This window comes from Limanda limanda, chromosome 5 (genome assembly GCF_963576545.1).
Source record: "Limanda limanda chromosome 5, fLimLim1.1, whole genome shotgun sequence".
Lineage (NCBI taxonomy): Eukaryota > Metazoa > Chordata > Actinopteri > Pleuronectiformes > Pleuronectidae > Limanda > Limanda limanda.
The window spans coordinates 17,017,963-17,040,410 of NC_083640.1; the positions used below are offsets into that span (position 1 = coordinate 17,017,963).

At 43.7% G+C, this 22,448-nt stretch overlaps 2 protein-coding genes and 1 non-coding gene across 4 annotated transcripts; 1 reads left to right on the forward strand and 2 right to left on the reverse strand.

Annotated features, from left to right (window-relative positions):
* Window positions 1-1,067: 1,067 nt before the first annotated feature.
* On the reverse strand, window positions 1,068-1,139 carry trnae-uuc (transfer RNA glutamic acid (anticodon UUC)). Its single transcript has one exon. It is a non-coding gene; the product is annotated as a tRNA-Glu (tRNA).
* A 1,317-nt stretch (window positions 1,140-2,456) lies between these two features.
* LOC133001988 (mothers against decapentaplegic homolog 4-like) lies at window positions 2,457-13,603 on the forward strand. Of its 2 annotated transcripts, none has more exons than XM_061071716.1 (10): window positions 2,457-2,525; window positions 5,433-5,814; window positions 6,114-6,288; window positions 6,387-6,641; window positions 6,847-6,954; window positions 7,047-7,097; window positions 8,029-8,212; window positions 8,716-8,884; window positions 9,192-9,330; window positions 9,868-13,603. In XM_061071716.1, exons 2-10 carry the CDS (start codon window positions 5,575-5,577, stop codon window positions 10,077-10,079), a joined length of 1,533 nt encoding a protein of 510 aa, XP_060927699.1. In that variant the 5' UTR covers window positions 2,457-2,525; window positions 5,433-5,574; the 3' UTR covers window positions 10,080-13,603. The 2 variants fall into 2 exon arrangements, with proteins under 2 accessions (XP_060927699.1, XP_060927698.1); XM_061071715.1 differs by lacking the exon at window positions 2,457-2,525 and adding an exon at window positions 4,019-4,155.
* A 445-nt stretch (window positions 13,604-14,048) lies between these two features.
* LOC133001984 (RNA-binding protein MEX3B-like) lies at window positions 14,049-22,040 on the reverse strand. Its single transcript, XM_061071711.1, has 5 exons — window positions 21,303-22,040; window positions 19,979-20,217; window positions 19,725-19,770; window positions 18,080-18,825; window positions 14,049-17,851 (listed from the first exon to the last, which is right to left on the reverse strand). Exons 1-5 carry the CDS (start codon window positions 21,898-21,900, stop codon window positions 17,438-17,440), a joined length of 2,043 nt encoding a protein of 680 aa, XP_060927694.1. The 5' UTR covers window positions 21,901-22,040; the 3' UTR covers window positions 14,049-17,437.
* Window positions 22,041-22,448: the final 408 nt, after the last annotated feature.

Below are 22,448 nucleotides of genomic sequence, written 5' to 3' on the forward strand. Positions count from 1 at the left end.
GATAAAAAAAAGACATACTTTATTAATGATTTGGTTAAAAAATATTATTTTAGCAATATTTGGACCAAAGAATTACACATTTAATATTTTTAAATGTTTATTTGTCACTTTGTCTAACTTACACATAACATACACCATACAACCGATAAAACTGATGTTGAACTGCAGTGAACTGTATGAAAACAGACAACTTTTCTGCCGTTAAAAAGCGGCAAGATAACGGACAACTTTTCTGCCGTTAAAAAGCGGAATGAAATCGGACAACTTTTCTGCCGTTAAAAAGCGGCATGAAAACGTCCAACTTTTCTGCCGTTAAAAAGCGGCATGAAATCGGACAACTTTTCTGCCGTTAAAAAGCGGCATGAAAACGGACAACTTTTCTGCCGTTAAAAAGCGGCATGAAAACAGACAACTTTTCTGCCGTTAAAAAAGCGGCATGAAATCGAACAACTTTTCTGCCGTTAAAAAGCGGCATGAAAACGGACAACTTTTCTGCCGTTAAAAAGCGGCATGAAAACGGACAACTTTTCTGCCGTTAAAAAGCGGCATGAAAACGGGCAACTTTTCTGCCGTTAAAAAAGCGGCATGAAAACGGACAACTTTTCTGCCTTTAAAAAGCGGCATGAAAACGGACAACTTTTCTGCCGTTAAAAAGCAGCATGAAAACGGGCAACTTTTCTGCCGTTAAAAAGCGGCATGAAAACGGGCAACTTTTCTGCCGTTAAAAAGCGGCATGAAAACGGACAACTTTTCTGCCGTTAAAAAGCGGCATGAAAACGGACAACTTTTCTGCCGGGTTGTTAGTTACATTCCACACTGTATCTATATGGAGGACATTTGATATTATTAATTCTATTGTTCTTTGTTGTGTAACTACATATTTTGTAACTTTTACTTTGTAAATTTGTTTGGATAAGGAAATTTAGAATTCTATTGTCAATGTAGATTAGTATGATGCTCTGCTCTTTCTCTTGAAATTCTGCCATGAGTTGATATGAACCAGTTTGTGTAATGTTGTCTGAATGACATACTGTAATGTTACCATTGGCGATATATATAATATGTTATTCCCATACCGGGAGTCGAACCCGGGCCACCTGGGTGAAAACCAGGAATCCTAACCGCTAGACCATATGGGATAGACTTCTGCATTAAAATCACATCGTATGAGATAAAGATTTGATCTACAAAAACTATTTAAACATGTAAAGTGTTGCTTGAAACTTTTGTGTAAATAATACTAAAGTTTTTTATGCATAGGCTGTGATGAATCCCCTTACAGAGTAGCGTAAGGAGGTTTTCTTTTTAAATGCAACGACAAATCAAAGGCTACCAGGCAGGATGCAGCTACATGTACAGTGTGGTGCAGTGGTGAAGTGTGGAGATCCACTATTGTCAATAGTTATAATAATATGTTTCCATTAGCATTTTTATTTACAGAAAATAGTAAATGGATCGTTTTTCATACAGCACCTTTCTAGTCTTGATGACCACCCAAAGCGGTTTTAAGTAAAGATTCATCATGTATAGGCAGATTTTGACCATCACAATCGACTGACTCAGGAGATATCATTAAAGATAAATGAGACTGAATATAACTAAGTACAAACCAGTTTGGCTTATTGGCTTGCAACATGTTTTATCAACCATGTACTGTATCTATCCTCTGTATCTATCTATCTGCACGGAGACTGGTTCCTCCAACACTTCTGGTTTGCAGGGATTTGAAGCGTCTGACCTTTTGTTCTGCCCTTTTCCATCAGTTCACCCAGGCCTCGGAGAGCGCACGCAGCTGACGGCTCCAGCTTCGGATTTTAGGACAGATAGTACACATGAAAACACACAAACCAGTTCTGCACTTCACAGCGCTGCAGGAGAGACACACACACGGTTGTTTGTCTTTCTGCCAACACGCCAAAGGTTACTCTTCAAATGTCATCCTCATTTTGTCCTGTTTCTGTATTTTGATAACGGTGAAGTCAACTGAGTCGCCTGAAGTATTTGGTTTGTAGATCAGTAGCCGTTGTAACACATTTTGAATGGTTACTCATCATGTTAACATCTAAAGTTGGCACATTAAGTGGTGCATAAGACCTTCAAATCTACAAGGGATATTCAACACCTAGTCCTATGCTGTAAAATTATATGTTTCCACTCAAAGAGAAACAGCATTTCAATCCTGTCAATGTCCTGTACATAGAAGAACTTACAGTAAAGTTTACTTGACATCAATAATTATCCCAATAAATGTCAAGTTAGTTTAAAGTGATATTTGCTACTGAGTCTTTATTATTTCAATTATTATAATAATTGTTACCATTTATATTTAATTTATAGCATTTATTTATAATTATGTTATGTATTTGTTTGTATCGTAATGATCAAGGTCATTGTAATTGTATTTAAGGATCTAATGAGTACGAGCTCTTTTCTCGTGTGGCGCATGCGCAGTGAGCAGCTGAGGGAACCTGACAAGAAGCTCCACTCGTGTTTTTCCGGGGATGTGACGCCACAGCCTGGACACAGTAAGTATTTACAACTCATGGCTGCTTGTTTCTCCGGGTGTGTTCCAGGACAGCCGCCACGGTCCGGCTCGGCCCGGACACTGGTGCAGTAACCCGGGTCAGAGGCTGGGCTCCCTCGCCCCTATCTCTCTCTCGCTAGCTGCCACACAAGCTAACTCCAGGTAGCCTAGCGTGCTAACTGTTTACTTGGCTTGAGTCAGTCCGCACTTTAAAACCACACAACCGCGAACCATCAACCCTCCTGTATCACAGTCGTGCTGAGTTTTCCAGCTGCTCACCACCAGAGGAAAGCGGGTCAGACATTAATGCTTAGCGGAACTGAACGAAGCGAAAAAACAGCCTGCTAGCATGCTAGCTCGTTAGCAAGCCCTTGGTGCTAGCTGATGTTTTTTAGTAGCAGGTAGCTAAGCAATCCAGTGGCAGGTTATTTCAGTGACAACGAGTATTTCCGGTTAGATCCTTCAAAGTAAGATTGTTCGTGAGCAGCTCACATCACGTAAGAGTGATTCAAAAATTACTCCATATCGCATGAATAATAGATTAAGTAGCTGTAGGATACAGGGCTGCAATTGATGATTATTATCACAGATTCGTTTTTTGTCATAAGTGAGAAAATTGTTCAATCGTTCGTCTTATTTCCTTCAACCAACAGCGACCAAATCTACTCCGTATAAGACTGAAACATTAAACCAATTATAAAACAGCTTCTAATCAAATATCTGTTTATTCTTAATTTGAACAATTGCTTTTCCAAAACGTTCAGACATCATAGACGAACCTAGTTTACACCATTTGAGAACATTAGTAATAAGGATCAGCTGAGTCAATGCTTCCTCAATTCATGTCAACATGATCACCTACACGCTGCTAGAAGAACGGCTCTGTTCAGACCTGGTATCAACATCTTAATCAGGTGATCTGTTCGGGTGTAAACTCATAGGTTCGGGACGCACACATTCTCATAGCAGTGAGATCACTTAGTGTGCTGGGCCACTTTGTAGAGCTGCCTGCTCAGCTGATTTCTTTTAACCCAAACTGAAATTGGTATTTAGTATTTGCCACAGGCCCCAAGATAAGCACTGACCACCATGTGGTTAATTGAATTCCAATGTAAAGCTGAACAGGGGCCACATCCCACCCAGGACCACCTCCAGATGTGGACTGCTGTTTATATCTCTCTTGATCTGATCACACGTGGACAGCTCTAAGTCCAGGTGTGAACGAGGCCAAGTGGATACTCCAGACCATGCTCCTCTCAGGTGTTGCTCCTTTGCTGCTTTACTCACTCAATCATAACATCCGCCCCTGCCAATACTTTTTATTAGATGTCTCAAATATGAGGTCGTCCACAGCAGAGGTTTATACCCTCTGTAGATGTGTTTGTCCTTATAGCGTCTGCAGCCTTTGCTTTTATTTTGAAGGTATCAAGAGCTATCTTCCGGTGGGTTCAGTCCACTCACAGTAGCTTGACACAGTTGGATGAACAAACTGCAGCCAGACTGGCGCCGCTAAGCTAACGATGCAGACACGAACTACTTCTACCTGCTTCTTTCACTGCAGCACGAACAGTTCCGTGTGTCTCTAAACTTAGCTGCACAAGAGACACATCCGGATCAGAAGCAGGTTGCTGGTAAGCTGCAGATATTATTCATATTCCCATTAAACACATAATAAGTTCGGTAAAACCTGAGTGTTTGTAGTTCATGCGTTTCTGCCAAACAGACTCTGAAGCGCTGAAGTGTCCACACGCTGTGAATACACTGAGGAATAGATGGTCAATGTACTTAATTCCAAGTTAAAGTCATGCATTCACATTAGTACTCATATACTAGTATGACGGTATAATTAGAAGATTTAAATAAAGTATTTCCAGTAATAGCACTCGTTTAATAGCGTTGAAAATGTTCTCAGTATATAATTAGATCAGTAACACTCATGCAGTATTGTGTTCATATCATTTAACTGATGTTTGGCTGATGTGAAAGTAATTTTTAAGTATTTTCATAAGGCCAAACATTACTTTTTTTTACCTGGATTACTTGATTGATCAGGTCATGTTTCACCCATGTCTGTTTGTTTGTTTGTTTGTTTGATTGAAAGTAGTGATCAGTTCAGTGAACTCAGGGAGGAACCCACTACATGTTAGTGCAGGTCCCGGTTTCCATCTGGTTTCTGTTTCATAAATATTCAGCTTTTCTCAACATTTCAATTTTTTTCTCAGTGTTTGGGGACATAATGTGTAAATATTGATAAACATACAAATATATTGATGACATCTGAGACTTTGTTCAATCAAAGAAAACATTATGTTCTCCGCTGAGTGCAATTCTTGTCAAGTTAGTAAAAATTCAGTAAGTGCCTGTCACATTTCCTCAGGACCTTGACAAGGCTTGTGTTGTCCAAACAATAGTCAGCAGCAACTATCCGGCAACGTCGCAGATCTGAAGTCATGAATTGTTTGTCGAAGTTGACAGGGGATTTTCTGCCAGTCAGCTTATTGTGTCAGTTGTCCTTCTTTATGCTGATGGATGGTTTAATTCAACCAAAGGATAATTTGTATAAGTGGCTCATTAGCTGTGCATGTAAAAATCAAAGAGATACATGTTGTGGAGTTGCTTCCTTTGAAATATACACGAGTAGAGAGCGGCATAAAGTACCTAAAAGTTTGAATAAGCAACAGCACTTCAGCATTAAGTAAATGTCTTTACTTACTTTCCTCCGCTGTTTACAGCTCATCTTGACTTGCTTTAACAATACAATACAATACTAACAAGAAGTCACAATCAGTCTCAACCTAAAGACGGAATGAACAAATGAGATTGTGATATAAAATTAGAACTTCTCAGAATTACTCTTTACACACTCTAAAACAGTATTGTTAAAAATGTCTCCGTTATCTACTTTCAGATTTTGCCACTTCTCCCTCTGATGATGAGACGTCTGTGATCTACCTGCCGTGCAGCTGAACAGTGTTTCTTCCTGATGATGTGAAACTGAGCCAACAACACACAAACTCTCAGAAAGACTATCCAGGGAAACACAAACCAAGATGTCTATCGCCAACACTCCCACCAGCAACGATGCCTGCCTGAGCATCGTGCACAGCCTTATGTGTCACCGGCAGGGCGGCGAGAGCGAGACGTTCGCCAAGCGGGCCATCGAGAGCCTGGTGAAAAAGCTGAAGGAGAAAAAAGACGAGCTGGACTCTCTCATCACGGCCATCACCACCAACGGGGCCCACCCCAGCAAGTGTGTGACCATCCAGAGGACGCTGGACGGACGGCTGCAGGTAGGACAGCGGGACTGTATGGAGCATCCACAATACTCTGAACTGTGAAACCTGACAACAAAAACATAGGATTTAATTATAGAAATGAATCGTCGTTAATTAGCCTGGAATTAAATTGTGTAAGACCATCTGACCAGCTTGTATGAGTCCAGACGGAGGAACCTGTTCATCCTGTTCAGTAATAAACGAGCTGTATCCTCAGTCTTCCAGTAATCTGCTTAATCTCATGTTTGACCTCCGCTCCGAGGACAGCGAGTTCACACATGACTTGTCCCCGTCTGCCCTGTGTCTGTCCACAGGTGGCGGGACGTAAAGGGTTTCCTCACGTCATCTATGCGCGGCTGTGGCGATGGCCCGACCTGCATAAGAATGAACTGAAGCACGTCAAATACTGCCAGTTTGCCTTTGACCTCAAGTGTGACAGCGTGTGCGTGAACCCCTATCACTATGAGAGAGTGGTGTCTCCGAGCATAGGTGAGTGACACAGAGGGTTTCAGTGGTAGCTTTAAAGTGATAAGACATTTGGATTGCCAGTAACCTGTTCCACGTGTCTTTCTTTCCTTGGCCCACAGACTTATCAGGACTGACCCTGAACAATTCTGGATCCAGCTCAGGAATGATAGTCAAGGATGAGTACGATTTTGACGGACAGCCGAGTTTGCCCTCCCTCGACGGGGGGCACTCCTTCCAGACCATCCAGCACCCCCCATCCGGCAGCCGTCCGGTCCCCTCTGAGGCGTTTGCCACCCCAAACCTGCTCCCGCCTGATGAGGCCTCCACGTCGGCCTCGTCATCGTCCTTCCCCGCCATCGCTGCTGGATCAGGCGGTAAGAGACAGCTGAAAGACATCCTGCATGTTTATCCGTGCAATACTGTTCTGTAAATGACGATGTAAGACTTAAAAGTTTGAGTTCTACTTCCGCTTTGTGAATTGTTGCTGTGAGACTTCACGCAGACAACCACAGTATATTTGTGTTTGTCCACTCTAATCATCTGTTCATCCCCCTACTCTTCTTTTCTCTTTCTCGTCAGGTGCCAGCTCCACCTGGTCCAGGGGCAGTAGTTTCACCCCCAACATGCCGCACCACACCAACGGTCATCTACAGCACCACCCTCCTATGCCACATCCAACACACTATTGTAAGTACACTGTTACGCCACCTGTACATTAATAGAAAACGTACACACTTCTTTGTTAAGCTGATGATCACTGTTGTGTTTGTGTCTCTCAGGGCCGGTGCACAATGAGCTGGCCTTTCAGCCTCCTATATCCAATCATCCAGGTGAGACCTCTCAATCCTCCGGGACTTGAACCTGGAACAGAATCAGGCCTGACTTTTGATTAAACACCTCAACAGATTTGACAAACAGTGAAGCACATCTTTTATCCACTCTTTGTTTATCAACAAAGTACCCTTGTTGATTTGGGTATAAGGTTTGGTATAATTTGCAATAGATATGTTGACTTTGATGGCAACTATTGTTTGTCATAATATTACATTTACAAGTTATTTTTATGTTATAGCAAGTACAGTTGAAAAAGCTTTGAAGCACTTCGAAATACTATATTTGTCAGTATGTTTTCAACATTAAATCACTTAAAGAAGCTACATGTAATGTATTTTGGTATCACTACGGAGAGAAACATTGAAAGTTAAGTGTAGAACTCTTTTCTTTCACTCATCAAAAGCTGTTGTCAGCAGTGGAGAGCAGCGGCGATGTTCACTCTTGTTTTGCTCCTATTTCCACTGCACCTCTTTTCAATTGAATGGCTGGTTGGCATGCTAGCCAGATAGCCACAGGCCGGCTCACTGATCTCACCACTTTGCAATTGCAAGTCATTGAAGTGTCCAGTGTGGCCTGAATAAGCAGTGCTGGTTCAGATGATGCATTATAACCTCCTGTCTTGTAAACGCAATGATGGCTGCAGCTCATTGCATTCGACCACCACCCGCTCCTGGCAGGAAATGACATCCAGCAGTAGAGAAAGCTAAATTGCATCTGTGGTTTTGGTCACCTGTCAACGTCTAGTTCATTAGTTTAGTCATCATGCTCTCGTAAATCTGAAATGTTGCTGTTTTTTTGCATTTTATGTAAATAATTTGAAAACACAAGTCATAAAAGTTTAATAAGATGTTGTTCACGCAGACCAAAGGGAAACACTGTCCGCTTCCATTGATGATTTTTGACATCAGCTCCTTCCCTCTGTTTCAGCTCCTGACTACTGGTGTTCCATAGCCTATTTTGAGATGGACGTTCAGGTGGGGGAGACGTTTAAAGTTCCCTCTTCATGCCCCATCGTGACAGTGGACGGTTACGTGGACCCGTCGGGAGGAGACCGGTTCTGTTTGGGTCAGCTCAGCAACGTACATCGCACTGAGGCCATCGAAAGAGCCAGGTGGGGGACCCAAGCGCCAACTGTCAAAATTATTTGAATTTAAAAGCAGAACAGTCCCTACTGCAGACAGACAGATTTGGTGACACTTGACATTTGTAGGTGATGCTTGTAGTCACATCCAGGTAATATCATCTGACAGTAAATCACCACCTCCATCTGTTATGGTGCGTCTTTACTAGGCAGTGACCGATTTTATAGGTTGGTCGATAAAAAATCGTTCAAATTGAGACTTTCAAACAAACAATTTGCTGATTTTATAAACTTAAATTTGACAGAATAAGCAATGCAGACAAGATGTGCGTTTGTATTTATATTTTATCCTCAGGAATTTCTTACTTAATTATATTCACTCCTCCTTTGAGCTACGTTCTGTTTATTTAAAAATGCGCTTATGGAGTTTGTTTTTAAATTTTACTACTGGTGCTTGGCAGGAGTTGAAAAACATTAAGGGCTATTATAACATTTTCCCTGTTTCCCTTATTCCTTATTTCCCTGTTTCCCAGGCTTCACATCGGTAAAGGGGTCCAGCTGGAGTGTAAAGGCGAGGGAGACGTGTGGGTGCGATGCCTCAGTGACCACGCTGTGTTTGTCCAGAGTTACTACCTGGACAGGGAAGCGGGCCGGGCCCCCGGAGACGCTGTTCACAAAATCTACCCCAGCGCATACATCAAGGTTAGACCGTGGGCTTCACTCCTCGTGCAAGATTTATTCTGTTACAAACTCCCTGGACTGTAAAAGGAGGACATCGCTCAGGGTTGACATCTCATAAAATGTTTATTTGTCTCGTGGGAAGCAGCTGACATCACTTTCTACTCCATCTCTTCAAGCCTTCTGACGGTTTCTTATTAATATACTTGAGCTGGAGTTGTGTCTTTCTCCCTGATTCACAGCCTCTGCTGGTATTTACATCCCCTTGCTCCTGTGCAGGGGGCTGATGCAGCTCGATGTACAGTATTTAAAGCTTCTTCTCTCCTGCCAGGTGTTTGACCTTCGACAGTGCCACAGACAGATGCAGCAGCAGGCGGCCACAGCTCAAGCAGCAGCTGCAGCTCAGGCAGCAGCTGTGGCTGGAAATATACCTGGACCTGGATCAGTAGGAGGCATCGCTCCAGCTATTAGTAAGATACAGAGACTGCACATACAGACGCACATTCACACACAGACAACGGGATATCTATCAGGGTTATGATGCAGTCAGGATCTAAATTACTGCCAGTGAGTAATGTACATACAGATAGCTGCCGTCAATGCTCCAACGTTTTAACTTTCACCACGACAATGTTTTTATTGGACAAAGAAGAGGAGAGCAACGATTGAGAAATACCCAACACTGTTTCCTTAAGCACAATTTTACATCTTCAAATAGCTTCTTCTGTCTTGGCCAACAATCTATAAACAACAATATCCATTAAATAATATTCTATTTGTATAGTTTCTTGTAGAAGTAAGCAAAATGTACATTTGAGAAGCTGGAACCAGAAAATATTTAGCAGATTGTTTTGAAAGAATCTCTTGAAATGGTGCTTAAATTGGTTTTTATTTACTCACATTTACTTGAATATTCCCTTAAATGTAAATGAGTGGCACATCTGGTGTTAGATTTATCACATGTCCTGCATCACATGACTGGATTGTGACCCTCTCTACCCCCCCAGGTTTGTCAGCGGCGGCCGGTATAGGGGTCGACGACCTGCGGAGGCTCTGCATCCTGAGGATGAGTTTTGTGAAGGGCTGGGGGCCAGACTACCCCCGCCAGAGCATCAAGGAGACCCCATGCTGGATCGAGATCCACCTGCACAGAGCTCTCCAGCTACTGGACGAGGTTCTGCACACGATGCCTATAGCAGACCCTCAACCTCTGGACTAAACTGTTTCTAACTGCAGCAGCATTGTACTGAACCAGTGTAAGAGCCGTGAAGCTGTGACACTGAAACTGTCCCACATGAGAAAAACCTTCTGAAGTGTGTTTGGTGTGACTGGATTTACTTTTCCTCTCAAAGCCATATATGAAAGATATGTTCACCTATATTTCTGATAGATGGCTTTGAGTTGTGATTGTGAGAGTGGATAAGATAGAACAAGTAGCTGCAATCCTAGAGAACCACAACATGCACATAGAAGACCTGCAGGTCCCATTAAAACTGGAATGTTACACTGACTAATCATCGTCCCAGTTGTCAGAACCATCAACGACTGACCGGTATTGGAGTCGATGAACAACAGGAACATGTGAGCGCTGTGCGGCTGTGGGATGAGACGCCGCACACAGAGGCTCTCGTATCTAGTGTCTGCTGCTGCCTCTCTGCCTATCACCTCTCTGCAGCTGTTCCACACTGATCTACACCTGGGAGGACGAGCGAGTTCAGTCATGTCGTCAGCCTGAACAGAAAATCACTCGCGCTCTGAGCGGCAGGGATCTCTGCTGGATGTCTCGCTGATCGCTGCCTCTCCTCCCCGGGGACCAGCCGGCTGGATCAGGTCGTTCACAGACGTCCACTAACGTTTCAGAGCGTGCAGCATGGCTGAAGTGAAGTGAAACAGGTCAAGACCAGGGGCTTCTCTGCGTCAGGTGTTGCCAATTTACAGGGTTGGGTTTTAAAAGATGGTTTCATTTCTGTGCCTGGTGGGTGTCCATTGACAAATCCTTCCCTCTAATTAGACAAGATGTAGATTAAAACATCAAAGTGTCAGGAAATCCTTCTCTTCACATCACACAGCAAACACAGTGATTGTTTTTTTTGTCAGTTTTTTTGGGTGGGGGGGTTGTAACATGACCTACAGAGTTAAATTACCAATTGGAAATGCAGTGTCTTGAATTACTTAGTGATCATTTCTTTCTAGGGAAAAGAGTGATGACAAGAGGCCTATAGAAGCAGTTTCCACCTCCTGTTTCAGGTGCAGTTACTGTTTTGAAAAACACTGTCATGCTGTCACAAAAGAAAGATCTCATGTCTCTCAGTGAATTCCTTCTTGCCTTCTCTCACTTTCCTGCTGAGAGCAGAAAAGGAAAAGGCTGAGATTCTTCTGGCTCAATAAGATTGAAGTAAGGAGGACAGACATTTGATCTCTAATAGCTGAGATTCTGGTTGCATCCACATTACTATGGTTAAAAAGCTTCAACTCTGCTACCAGGCGTCAACACTATGGAGTGCTCGAGCTGCTAAAACAGAAGTTCAGAAATGTTTTAGTTTGAAAACTTTGGTTTCAGTCTGGTCAGGGAGAACAGAGATGTTTGGAAAGTTGACAGTCGCTTGTCGATCGGGTCTTTTCGCTCACGACGTAGCCTGCGCTGTAGTAGTGTGGATGAAGCCTAATCACAGTACAAGAAACTTGGTTTATCAATTGTCTCGTATAGGTTTTCTCTAATTTTGATTATTTTTTAACTTGTATTTGTTTAGATTTTATCCAGTTTTATCTTCAGGCACACCTGACAGCCTGTACACATGAGTTTTGAATCAGTGCAGCCCACGGTCTTGATTCAGGTCTCTTGTTTTAGTTGGTTTACAGTGATGTATTGCAGATTTCCCAGCAATTTTGATATATTTTCTTGGTTTTTATTTTTGTTTTATTAATTGCATTATATTTTTGTAGCACTTTACTTTGATTTGAATGAAATAACCTTTATTTTGCGACATGAATAATAAGGGAGGGAATAGGTTGGCATATAGTTGACATAGGATTGTGAGCAGCGACAACATTGTGATGCAATCGTATAAAAATAATCAGTTTTCACTCTCTAGACATTTACACTAATCTTTAGGGATTCTTTGAGTTGTCATTTTTCTGATTGATTTGCAGTTTTTTTTTCTGTTTAATCCATGTAAATAACTTTGTTTTTGAAATGCACGTCGATGTTTGCATGAACTTTTAATCGCAAATAGATCTTTTTATCCCCACTCCTGTATTCGACATGGGGTGCTTCACTCTGCCTGCATTAGATGAGGAAACAGGACGAGGAGAACATAAACACAGAGGGAAGCTACATGGCCACAATTAATGTAAATGATTGAATTTGATTATAAAATCTCAACTTTTTAGCAGCAGCGCTCTCTCAGAAAATTTCTCCCAAGATCAAATTTTGTAAAAATGAAGCAGCTCCTTCAGTAAAATGAGTACAAGCATATTGTCTCTTTCTGTGCTGATGTTGAAACGGGTGATGGTTGTTTGACACAAGATTTGATTTTGATTTCAGCACGAGTGCCCTGCGCGGCATGTGATTCCCTTTGTTACACTGCTTTTGATTCTCCTCTTGTTGAGACTCAAACATCATGCTCCATATTTTTTACTCCAAACCTTCACAGATGTTTTATTTTTTTTACTACACTGTTTTTGTTGGTTAGAGCGACAGAGTATTGGGGCCATATCGTAGAGAAGAAATTCAGAGATTTAGAGAATACTATAACTAGAAAATGGTTGTGATTGAGAGAAAAGTTTTAATTTAATGAGGAAAAAGGTTGAATTACCAGATTAAAGTAAATAACCAGAGAGGAGAACTCGTGCACTCCAGCGTTCCACTTCTTTTGGATCCAAAACCATCGAATTGTTTTGAGAAACTACGAAACCTTTTGAATATCAGGCAGATGTAACCCACAATATTCTCAGACCAAACCTATTCTCCTCCGAAAAGAAACAATTTCCTCCAATTTGTTTGGTTCTTTCCTCGTAATAGACTCTCAACTTCTAACGCAGTCTTTTCAAAGTCCTGATACTTATAACGTGGTGCTGATGTGACAATATATTCAAGATTTAGTTATTTAAGGTAATTGTAGTATAACTTAACAAGTTGCTCCACGTTCTTTATTAACACACAGGATGATCTTCTCATACTCCTCAAGCAGGACACAGAGTAAAATTAGTTTTATTCTCGTAAAATAACTAATATTATTCTCAAAGTCTGTGTCTTTCCCCTTTAAGTGGCCCTAATACTCTGTTGTAGGTCACTGTTGACTAACATTTGTTCTTGGTTAAGGTTGGGTCTTTTATCAGAGGAAATTTTTTACGTTTGTTTCCTGTTGAGTAAAACTATGCAGAGTGATTCTTCATGTTCTGTCTCATTCTCCTGTTTAACTAAAGCTAAAAAAAAAACATTGTTAAAGGAGTTTCTACATCAGGGATGAAAAGAGTCAACGCTTGAGGTTTATTCACATAATTATGCATCTGATTTATCGAGTGGCAGGAAGAGAGATATTTGAAAGAATGACATTGAACTCTGTCTGGAGAAACTGTTATTTCCTGTTTGACTTTGACCTGGACAGATGTTTTTCTATTACTTGCCGTTATTAGGAGCTAGAAGACACAGCTGGGATGAGCTGATGTTGACTACTATGACATATGAATTTTACCTGTATGTCTTATGTGAGAGTCTATAATTAAACATGGCCTGATATTCTCTCTAAGTGATGTTCATTTTCTCAACAATGTCACACGTTTACACACAGTTCAAAGTAACCGTAGTTTATAAGTCATGTTTGTTTAATCCAGCGGCACTCAAAATGTTAACTTCCTAATTATAGAAATGACTGTTGTAGAACTTGTGAATTCTGACAAAATATAGGAATGTTAAGCTCATGTATTAAGCTAATGATGCAGGCCTTGTCCTGGCTTTTTTCCCTATAATTCTTTGACCAGTATTTGGAATGGATGTTATCCTGTATCCAGAAAACTGAACTCAATAAAGGTAAAGGGATTTTTATCTAAGATTATAAGAACCAGAACATGGAGTCAGAACCAGGGCCACCGCAAAGGATTGTTTTCAAGTTTCAGATTAGAACATGGAAAACACTTGACATAACGAATCACAGCAGTCGGAGGTGGCTTTAAATGAAACAGTCTTTAATAAGTAACTTTAATATCAGAAAAATAAAACTCTTAAATTCTCTTTACAGCAAATATATATCAGTGCTTTGGCCGCAATAACTTAAAAGGCCGTTATAAAATATAGTCTGCTTTTAAACTCCTGACTCAATTTGAAGAATTTATATGCCATAAGACTCCCCCCACATATACAAAACAAAAGTGTAGTAAAATTTGCAAATACTTTGAACTGTTGGTACAGCTGTACAATGTCATTTCATATAGATAAACTAAGATACAGTTTACAGTATACCGTTCAGTATTCGATGGCGTACAGAGACGTGACAGGCAGCTTGAATCCTTGGCCTTTTTACAGTTGCAGTGTGACGTTTTACATTGGCGGTACATTATGAAGACATGCTCGTGATGCACATTCCATTTTCCTCTAGGTTAAAACTGCAGCTATCAATATTATCATCAATACTAAGAACTAGACTACAAGCAGATAGCGTTAACACTCTCCTGCAACGTTTCTGAGTTTCCAACTCGCTGAATCACTCAGAGAAAAAGTAGAAATAAAAAAAAATAAAAAATCTTATTGTAAACATTTTAATATAGATATATTTATGTATATATATGAAATGTAACAAAATAAAAATAAGTTCTGTATATTTATCAGTCATTAACAGTAATATTATATAATACATACACAAAATTGTCAATAGATTCATGTGAAACTGGGGGTCGACAGGATATTGCATTCCCTCAGACAGAGAGCAAAGAAGATCGACCCTTCGTGGAGCGGAGGAGTGAAGAAAAGGGACGGAAAGACGACACGAGGGCGCAGAAGCTGATGGGGGTTTTGCACTTCACGGACCCGTTGGGTTCCGTTTCCCCAAGAAACCTCAATCATAGGTGTTAGAGAAGGATATTTACGAAACAGAGCTAAGCGATGAAATGGCTCCCAAATACTGTTCACAGCTGGAATGCTCGAGGGACCGCGGGTCCAGAGTCCACACGGTAAAGCAACAATATTGATCTGATGTAGTGTCAGCGGAGTTCAAGATGAAAATCATTCCAGCTGCTTCCCCTTTTTGTGAAATGTCCCAACAACTCATTAACTCCTGTAAAAACAAAGTCCAGAGGAACAGTGGAGATTAAAGCTAAAGTTTGAGATGATTCCCACCGATTTGTACCTTTTCAGGAAGAGAAGTGGACACACGCACATGTTTAATAGGGGAAACAACTCAATTCTCAATGTGTGTGGAGTCCCAACTAGTGGATAGCGTGGAGAAGGCTGAGCTTCGTTGGGCCAAAGACGACAGGGAAGGAGCTGATGAAACATGGAGCAAAGTGTGTACCGCTGAAGAGTCTCATCAGTGCAGTAAAGCAAGCGAGGAAGTTTAACCCCGTTTGAAATGCAGTAGAAAAAAAAATGATTGGGGATCACCGGTTGAAAAGGTTGTTTGAGCTCTGTAAAGAAAATCAGGACTTTCATTAATCCAGTGCTTCCTCCGGTGGTTAAAGATACTGAGACGGTTTTTGCATAGGCCTGGTAGATGGCAAAAAAAAACTTTAACAAAATAAAACAGACTAAAGTGATGCGATTAGGGGGTCGGCCATTTCAATTGTGCATCCAAATGGAATTATTGTTGCCGACTGCTTACCAACAAGGACACAAAATGGCTGTGACGAGGTGGCCACAGGGTGGAGCAGTCCGGCAGAAACATTCAAGTGAAAGAAAAGGACACTGTTGAGATGGCTTAGTCAGCCTGTCTGTACAGAACAGGGACTTGTTCCACATCACATCTCTTCAGAGTTTCATACATTATCAGCTCGTTCGGCTCCCAGGCGAGGATCAAGTACTAATTATGTAACTATCTAATAAAGTAACTAATGCAGAGGAGGAGGAATGTTACTAACAAGGTACAAACCCGCACAGTTTCCCAAACCATGATTAAATCAAGGTATGACTAAAAGCCCAAAAAAACTATGAGGTGACAAATATAGGAAAAATGGGAGTGTTTGGTGTTTAGGGAAAAAAGCTGTTTTAGGCCAATACATGTGGAAGGCTCAACACAAAGTGGAAGCAACAGAAACCACCCTGGTGATAATCTTTGTTCCACGAAGATGTGTTTAAGAGATTGAACTTTAAGACTTCAGTCTGTCGGCTTGTGTTCTTTCAAGCCAGGATCTGGATTAGATTTATAGGTAACGTCGTCAGCTAATTACAGGCTTTCCAAAAAAAGGCCACAAGTTTGTTTTAAGACGGAGCGACGCTGAGTGTCCGCTCGACCAGTCGTTTTCTTTTTGTTTACTTAGGACAGATTCAGGCACAAGTTTACCGTAAACAGTTTAGTAGAAATAGAAAGCAACGTGGCGGTGGTGAGGTGGAGGAACATCCTGGTACTTTACAATAAAAAGAGGAGTTGCCCTCTTGTTGGTTCCAATCTGGGAGAGAGAGAGAAAAAGTGGCAACGAGAAACAGCCACAGGGGAGTGAACACAACACAGGTGTGGCTTTAACCTGCTTGGTTTAAAAACGCTCCGTGTTCTCACACGAATCAATATGTTGGTAATCAAATCTTCTGATTTATGATCTGTAGCATGTAAACATCATGTCGGATTTAAGGTAAAACAAATACAATTTACCAGCCTGATAATAATAAAGATAACAAATATCGGTGCCAGAGAGGACCACGTGTAGAATAACGGAGAATGTGAACATGTCCAGTTTACTGTGGTCGGCATTCAAATGCTGCGGTAAAAAGAGAATAGAATAGATAGAATACTATGAATTTATATGTGGGACTCACTGTATGTTAACATGCTTGCCTCGTTTCTTTACCAGGAGCAAACTGAATTTAGAGGCAACGGGGCTGGGCCAGGTTTCCGCACATGAAAACAAATGTAGCAGCAAAAGTTTAAAAAATAATCTTTTGAGATGTAGACAAATAAATTTAACTCAAAGAGCCAACATAATGGAGTTCAAGATAGAGATTTAAAAGGGTTCAAAGAACATTAAAAAAATATATAAAATGTAGGTAGGCAAAAAGTGATGTTTTAGGGAGGAGGACATTTAAATCAAAAATCACGATGAGAAAAATAATATTCATATACTTATCCCACCCCACCCGATGCTACACGATGCTAAGAGGGCTTCCGACCAACGCATTGATCGATCAATCAAGGAAGAAGACTTCACAAAAACAGGCACATGAACGGACTCACGAGCCAAACCCATGCCCTAAATACAGATCATTTCTTATTCCACCTACTCTGCCTCACCCGTCAACACCAGCTTGGCGAGGACAAACCTAGAAGCTGAATCGGGTCAGTTTTGTAATTTCCCCACACAAATGAGTTGGTAGTGTTGGGGGGAGGTCTGATTCCTCCTCAGCCGTCCAGGTGAATTGATAAAAAAAAAAAAAAATCAGATGTTGCGGAGCTGAATGGCCTGTGTGACCGGGGACAGGCACACGGGGCACACGGCTTCTGGACCCTGGCATATCTGGCTGGCACAATCTAGACAGAAGAGGTTATGGCCACAGGGAACCAAGGCAGCGACCACCTGGTTATCCATACAGTGAATACATATCTCCGGCCCCCTCCCCGCCGCCGGTCCCAGCCCTGGCCGATAGAAGAGGGAGGAGTCAGGAGGGGAGGAAGAGGAGGCGGTGCTTTCACTGGAGGAGGAGAAGGCCGAGCTGTAAGAGGGGAACGTCTGGGCGTCCAAGGTACCGGCCACGCCCACGGGCCCTCGGTGGACCCGCTGGGCCTGAGGGTGCTCCAAGGCTTCTGACCCAGAGAAGGTCGGGGAGAGCCGGGGCGTCCCAGGCTGACTGGTCTGGAAACATCGATGACAACAGTTATTACATTTCTAAGATCATAACTTCCTGTTTAGGACTCAACAATTGGAAAGTAAATTGGTATATCTGTAATTGTAATAGCATTACTTCTATTTCATACCGAAAACAACCACACTGACACCAATAAAGGATAATATGTAAAAACTCACATGTATTAGTTTTTCTTTTGAGTTGGTTCCAATACGTTTCTGTTGAGTTTCACCTACCTGCGACTGAAGGAGGTCGAAGGCCTGCAGGGGCTGGTGGTCCACGAAGGAGCTCCAGACGGGAGGCTGGGCGGCCGGGTGGGACGCTGGGACAGTGGAGATGGTTAATGCGTCGAATCCCGAGGAGCTGCCGCCACCTCCCAGGCCGACCAGCTCCTCAGACCCCACAGGGACAAGGCTCTCGCCGAACCATAGGGCCGTGCTGCCAGCACTACTGTTGTTGTTGTTGTTAGCGTTGGCATTGAACTGACAGGTGGGGCTGAAATCTGCCATCCTGTTGCCGTTCCCATAGAAGGAATCGGCCGAGCTGGAGCCGCTGCCCAGCGAGCTGGAGCTGTCGTTGCGGTAGTTGGAAGACATCCTGACGCCACTGTTGATATTGCTATTGATTTGCTGAGTACCGTTGACGCTCACCGACACCAAGGTGCTGCCGCCGCCGCCAGCACCACCCCCCGCTGCTGATGCACCTGCATTAAGCCAACCGGCCTTTCCCAACCCGGCTGCTGCAGCGGAATGCTCAAAGCTGACGTCGGTCCCGTTGTATTGAAAGTCGTTGTTGTCGGCACCTGGAGCCTCGATCCCCACCGCACCGGTCCCAGTGCGGAGGGCAATGTGCGCCTCTATCTCCTCCCTCGCCCGGTCCACGTTCTCCGGCATCCCGGTGACCTCGAACACCGGCTCCTTGTCTCGACTCGGTGTCACGATGTAGGTGTGGGTCTGTTGCTGAATGCGTTTGATGGTGGCCCCTGAAAGAAATGAGCAGACAGAGATTCTCATACATTAACACACGGTCACACGGCAACATCAATGTGCACCGCTGAAATTAGTTTGACACACATTCAGCGTGACCATACTGGAAAAGATATACATCCCAGCATAAACAAATGACACGAGGGAGAGAAGAAAAGAACAGTTATAGATTAATCGTCCTGAATAGAGTAGCTGAAGATAATCGACAATTTGGCCTGGTTTGTTAACTACACATATTAAGTCTTAGATACATTTTATGAACACTGAATATGAAAGCTCCACACTGCCTGTTGTTTCTAAGTGGTTCAGCTTCTGTTTGTGCTAGTATTTGTAATTGTTACCTCAGCCCCTCCAGTCTAATGACACATGGCTGAGAACCGCTGCAGTGCAATTTACAAACCAACCCCAAGGCTTTCTGACACCGAGGTGGGAAAGTCTACAGGGCGATGGGTTAAAGACTCTGTGAGTACTAGATGTAACCTTCTCAGGCTGAGCAGAAAATCCATTTATAATTTCATTTAAATGCTCATAAAGAAGAGAAGGAAATTTTACTTTTGGGAAGTTCCTGTCCACGGCAACTCAAATATATAAACAGGTTGCCTTATTAGCAATATTCACTGTTCCTTCCATTCAGTAATACAATTTAACAACTTAAAACTGTTTTCCTTTTCACTAGCACCTTAAATCAGTCCGATGAAGTGAGACTTGTTCTGCTTTCATGCAACACATCATGTGTCTTACATTACAAGTCGGCTTTGTTGGTGCACATTTGTGTTGTACATGGTTATTTTTATAACTCAGACTGAAAACAACTAATTCCCCAATGAGAAATCGTGTGAAGACTTTCAAACAACACACACAACTTATCTGAATATAGAACGGATTGGAGACTCACCTTTGGGACCCACAACCAGCCCGACTACACGGTAGGGCACCCGCACCTGTAGTGTGGCAACAACAACAAGTAAGTATATACACTTTAAATAAAAAAAACACAAACAAATGTCAGAGGCAGAGTTACATTTTTAAGAAGTCAATGTGCTTTGATGTTTAAGATACACAACACTTACTAGGATTCACTTCATAACAATGTCTGAACCGTCTTTCACTCTAAACGCCACTGGGACTCATAATCACGTGCTTGCTGACCTGAATGGTCGTCTGTCCGGGAAGGGTGGGCACCCCGGGGCCGGTCGCCACGGAGGGGGGTCCCGTCTTGTTCCTGGAGGCGCGGATGAGGGAGAAGTGCTCGGCCGCAGACAGGATCTCCCGCTTGGCCATGGCCACGTCTTCTTTCCGCCCGGTCACGACAAACACGGGCTGGTCCCCTCGCACCGGCGTCTTGATGTAGGTGTTGGTCTTGGCTCGGAGCGCCTTGATCTTACAGCCTGTGGAAAGCAGAAAGAGAGAGAGAGCGGGATGAGTCCCTGTTTATACAATCTACCACATTTCCATGTACGTAATATTACAAAATCGGATTCTCAACCGCTCAACAGAAAATCACTGCACATGCAATTTCCCTTTCCACTCGCTGATACCATTTGTAAAGTTACATAAGCGTATAAATTAAATATTCCTTTCAGCAGCGGTTGAGAGTCCGGCGTCATTACCAGCAGAGCCACTTCCTGTTGTTGTCAACACAGCAGCCTGTGCACCCCCCACCCTTTGAAAAGCGACATCTCCCTATTAACACATTTCACCCCTTTGATCAACAGTCCAAGCAGGTGGAGGAGGTGGATGCATGAGGGGAGTCGGAGGTGTGTGGTGGAGCTCCGGGATGTGTCACGGATCTAACCGTGACCCACACAGCTGATGTGGCAGAGCAATGGTGACCACCGCTGCTGGAGACAAAGCCCAGCCTGGTTCAGCACGGCTCAGCACGGCCAGGAACGGCTCGGGACAGACTAACCCACAGGCACAAACACACACACACGACAGGGGGCGAGCCGCCGACCCCAGAGGAAACCCAGGCGCTTCGTTCCCTTCGTTTCAAAGTTGTGATGTAAACTTTTGTTGAGGGTGTTGGGCGAGGGCGGTGTTGACCCAGATAGCAGCGTGCTAAGCTAGCTGGGCTGCAGCTAACGGGGAACAGCTGTAGCTCGGGGTGCTAAACCACTGTACATCAAATCAAACACACACACAACTCAGACACACACACGTGTTCGAACTCACGACAATGGCAGCTTAAAGGAAACTTATGTAAGGTAGCGGGCGCCCGTCGATGCTAATGCATGTGACAAGTGAGCTAACGTGTGTCCTCGCAGAACGAGCTCCAATCCAGCAACACGTTCTATAGCAACTTTCCTAATGTTTTTACAGTTGATTAATGGTTGAATTAGTTTTCAACTCTGGCTTGAATCTACTTTTCTGCTGTCTGTGTTGTTGTCTCTTCCAAGTTCTCGCCCCAACTCCCTTCATTAGCAACGTTAGCGGCCGAGGCTAACACCACCAGGCAGACCCCGAACCCACTCACCCTGCCGGCCCACGATCTCCGCGACGTGCTCGGAGCTCGGCACGGCCACGCACTCGGTCGTGTTGACACTCTTCCTCCGGGCCAGCAGCGAGGCTTCGGACTCGTAGCCCGGCTCCCCGCCGTACAAGCCGGGCGGCAGCTTCTCCATGCTGCCGCCGAGCGTCGTGTCATCGTGCTCGGCTCCGTTGTACAGCAGCACCGGGTCGACGTGCTCCATCCGGCCCGGCACCATGGAGCCAGCCGGGCCCGAGGACGGGAGGTGCTGGTGGCGGTGGGCCTGAGCTAGCAACGAGCCCGAGGAGGAGTCGACCACCTCCGGCTCCTCGTCCTCATGCGCCGCCGTCTTCAGGGTGTCTCCCGAGGGCGGCCGGTGCAGAGGCAGCGGCTTCAGGTCCAGCACCGTGCCGAGGAGGCTGAAGTGGGGCAGCTGGTGGTGGTGGTGGTGGTGGAAGGAGAGGGGTTCGTCCCCGTGGTCCGGGGTCTGGCTCTGGGAACCGTGGTGCTCGTCGAGGCCCATGCCGGCGAAAGCGTGTCCTAGCGGCGGTGGGACCTCGGACTCCCCCTCGTCGGCCTCCAGCAAAGACGTGCTACTGGGCATGGTGCAGAACTGGTGTAAATGTCGCCGTAGAGCAGAAGTCAGATTGGAAACGGAGTCGATTTGGTTTTTGTTTTACATAAAAAAGAAAAGAAGCGACCAGCGCCTGTTGGTTGAAATGTGCAGCTTTTGTTTTGTCTCTCCGGCTCCATGCAGCGCTCCTTCCTCTGAGATCCCGCTGGTTCACGCGAGACTTTGCCTTGGGTCAGGCGGGCGAGATTTCAGTCAAGTAGACAGTAGACACACACACACACACACACACACAGGACACATCGAGCAGGGATGGAGATGAGAACAATACATGAAAACATCTCTACGTGCTCTGCTGCCATGACTAATTGAGGAATCGGAATAGAAGTATTGTGCATTTATATTTGAAATCAAGCAGAAACAAATAAGGTTGGATTGAAGTCATAGTTTGATCTCTAACCAACCACCATGGCTTTATGCTCAGGACATAGGAAGTGTCCAGAGATGCTGTACAACTTATATGCAACAAGATATTGGTTTGTAAAGAACTAGTAGTATCAGAACTTTATGGTGTAGGAAAA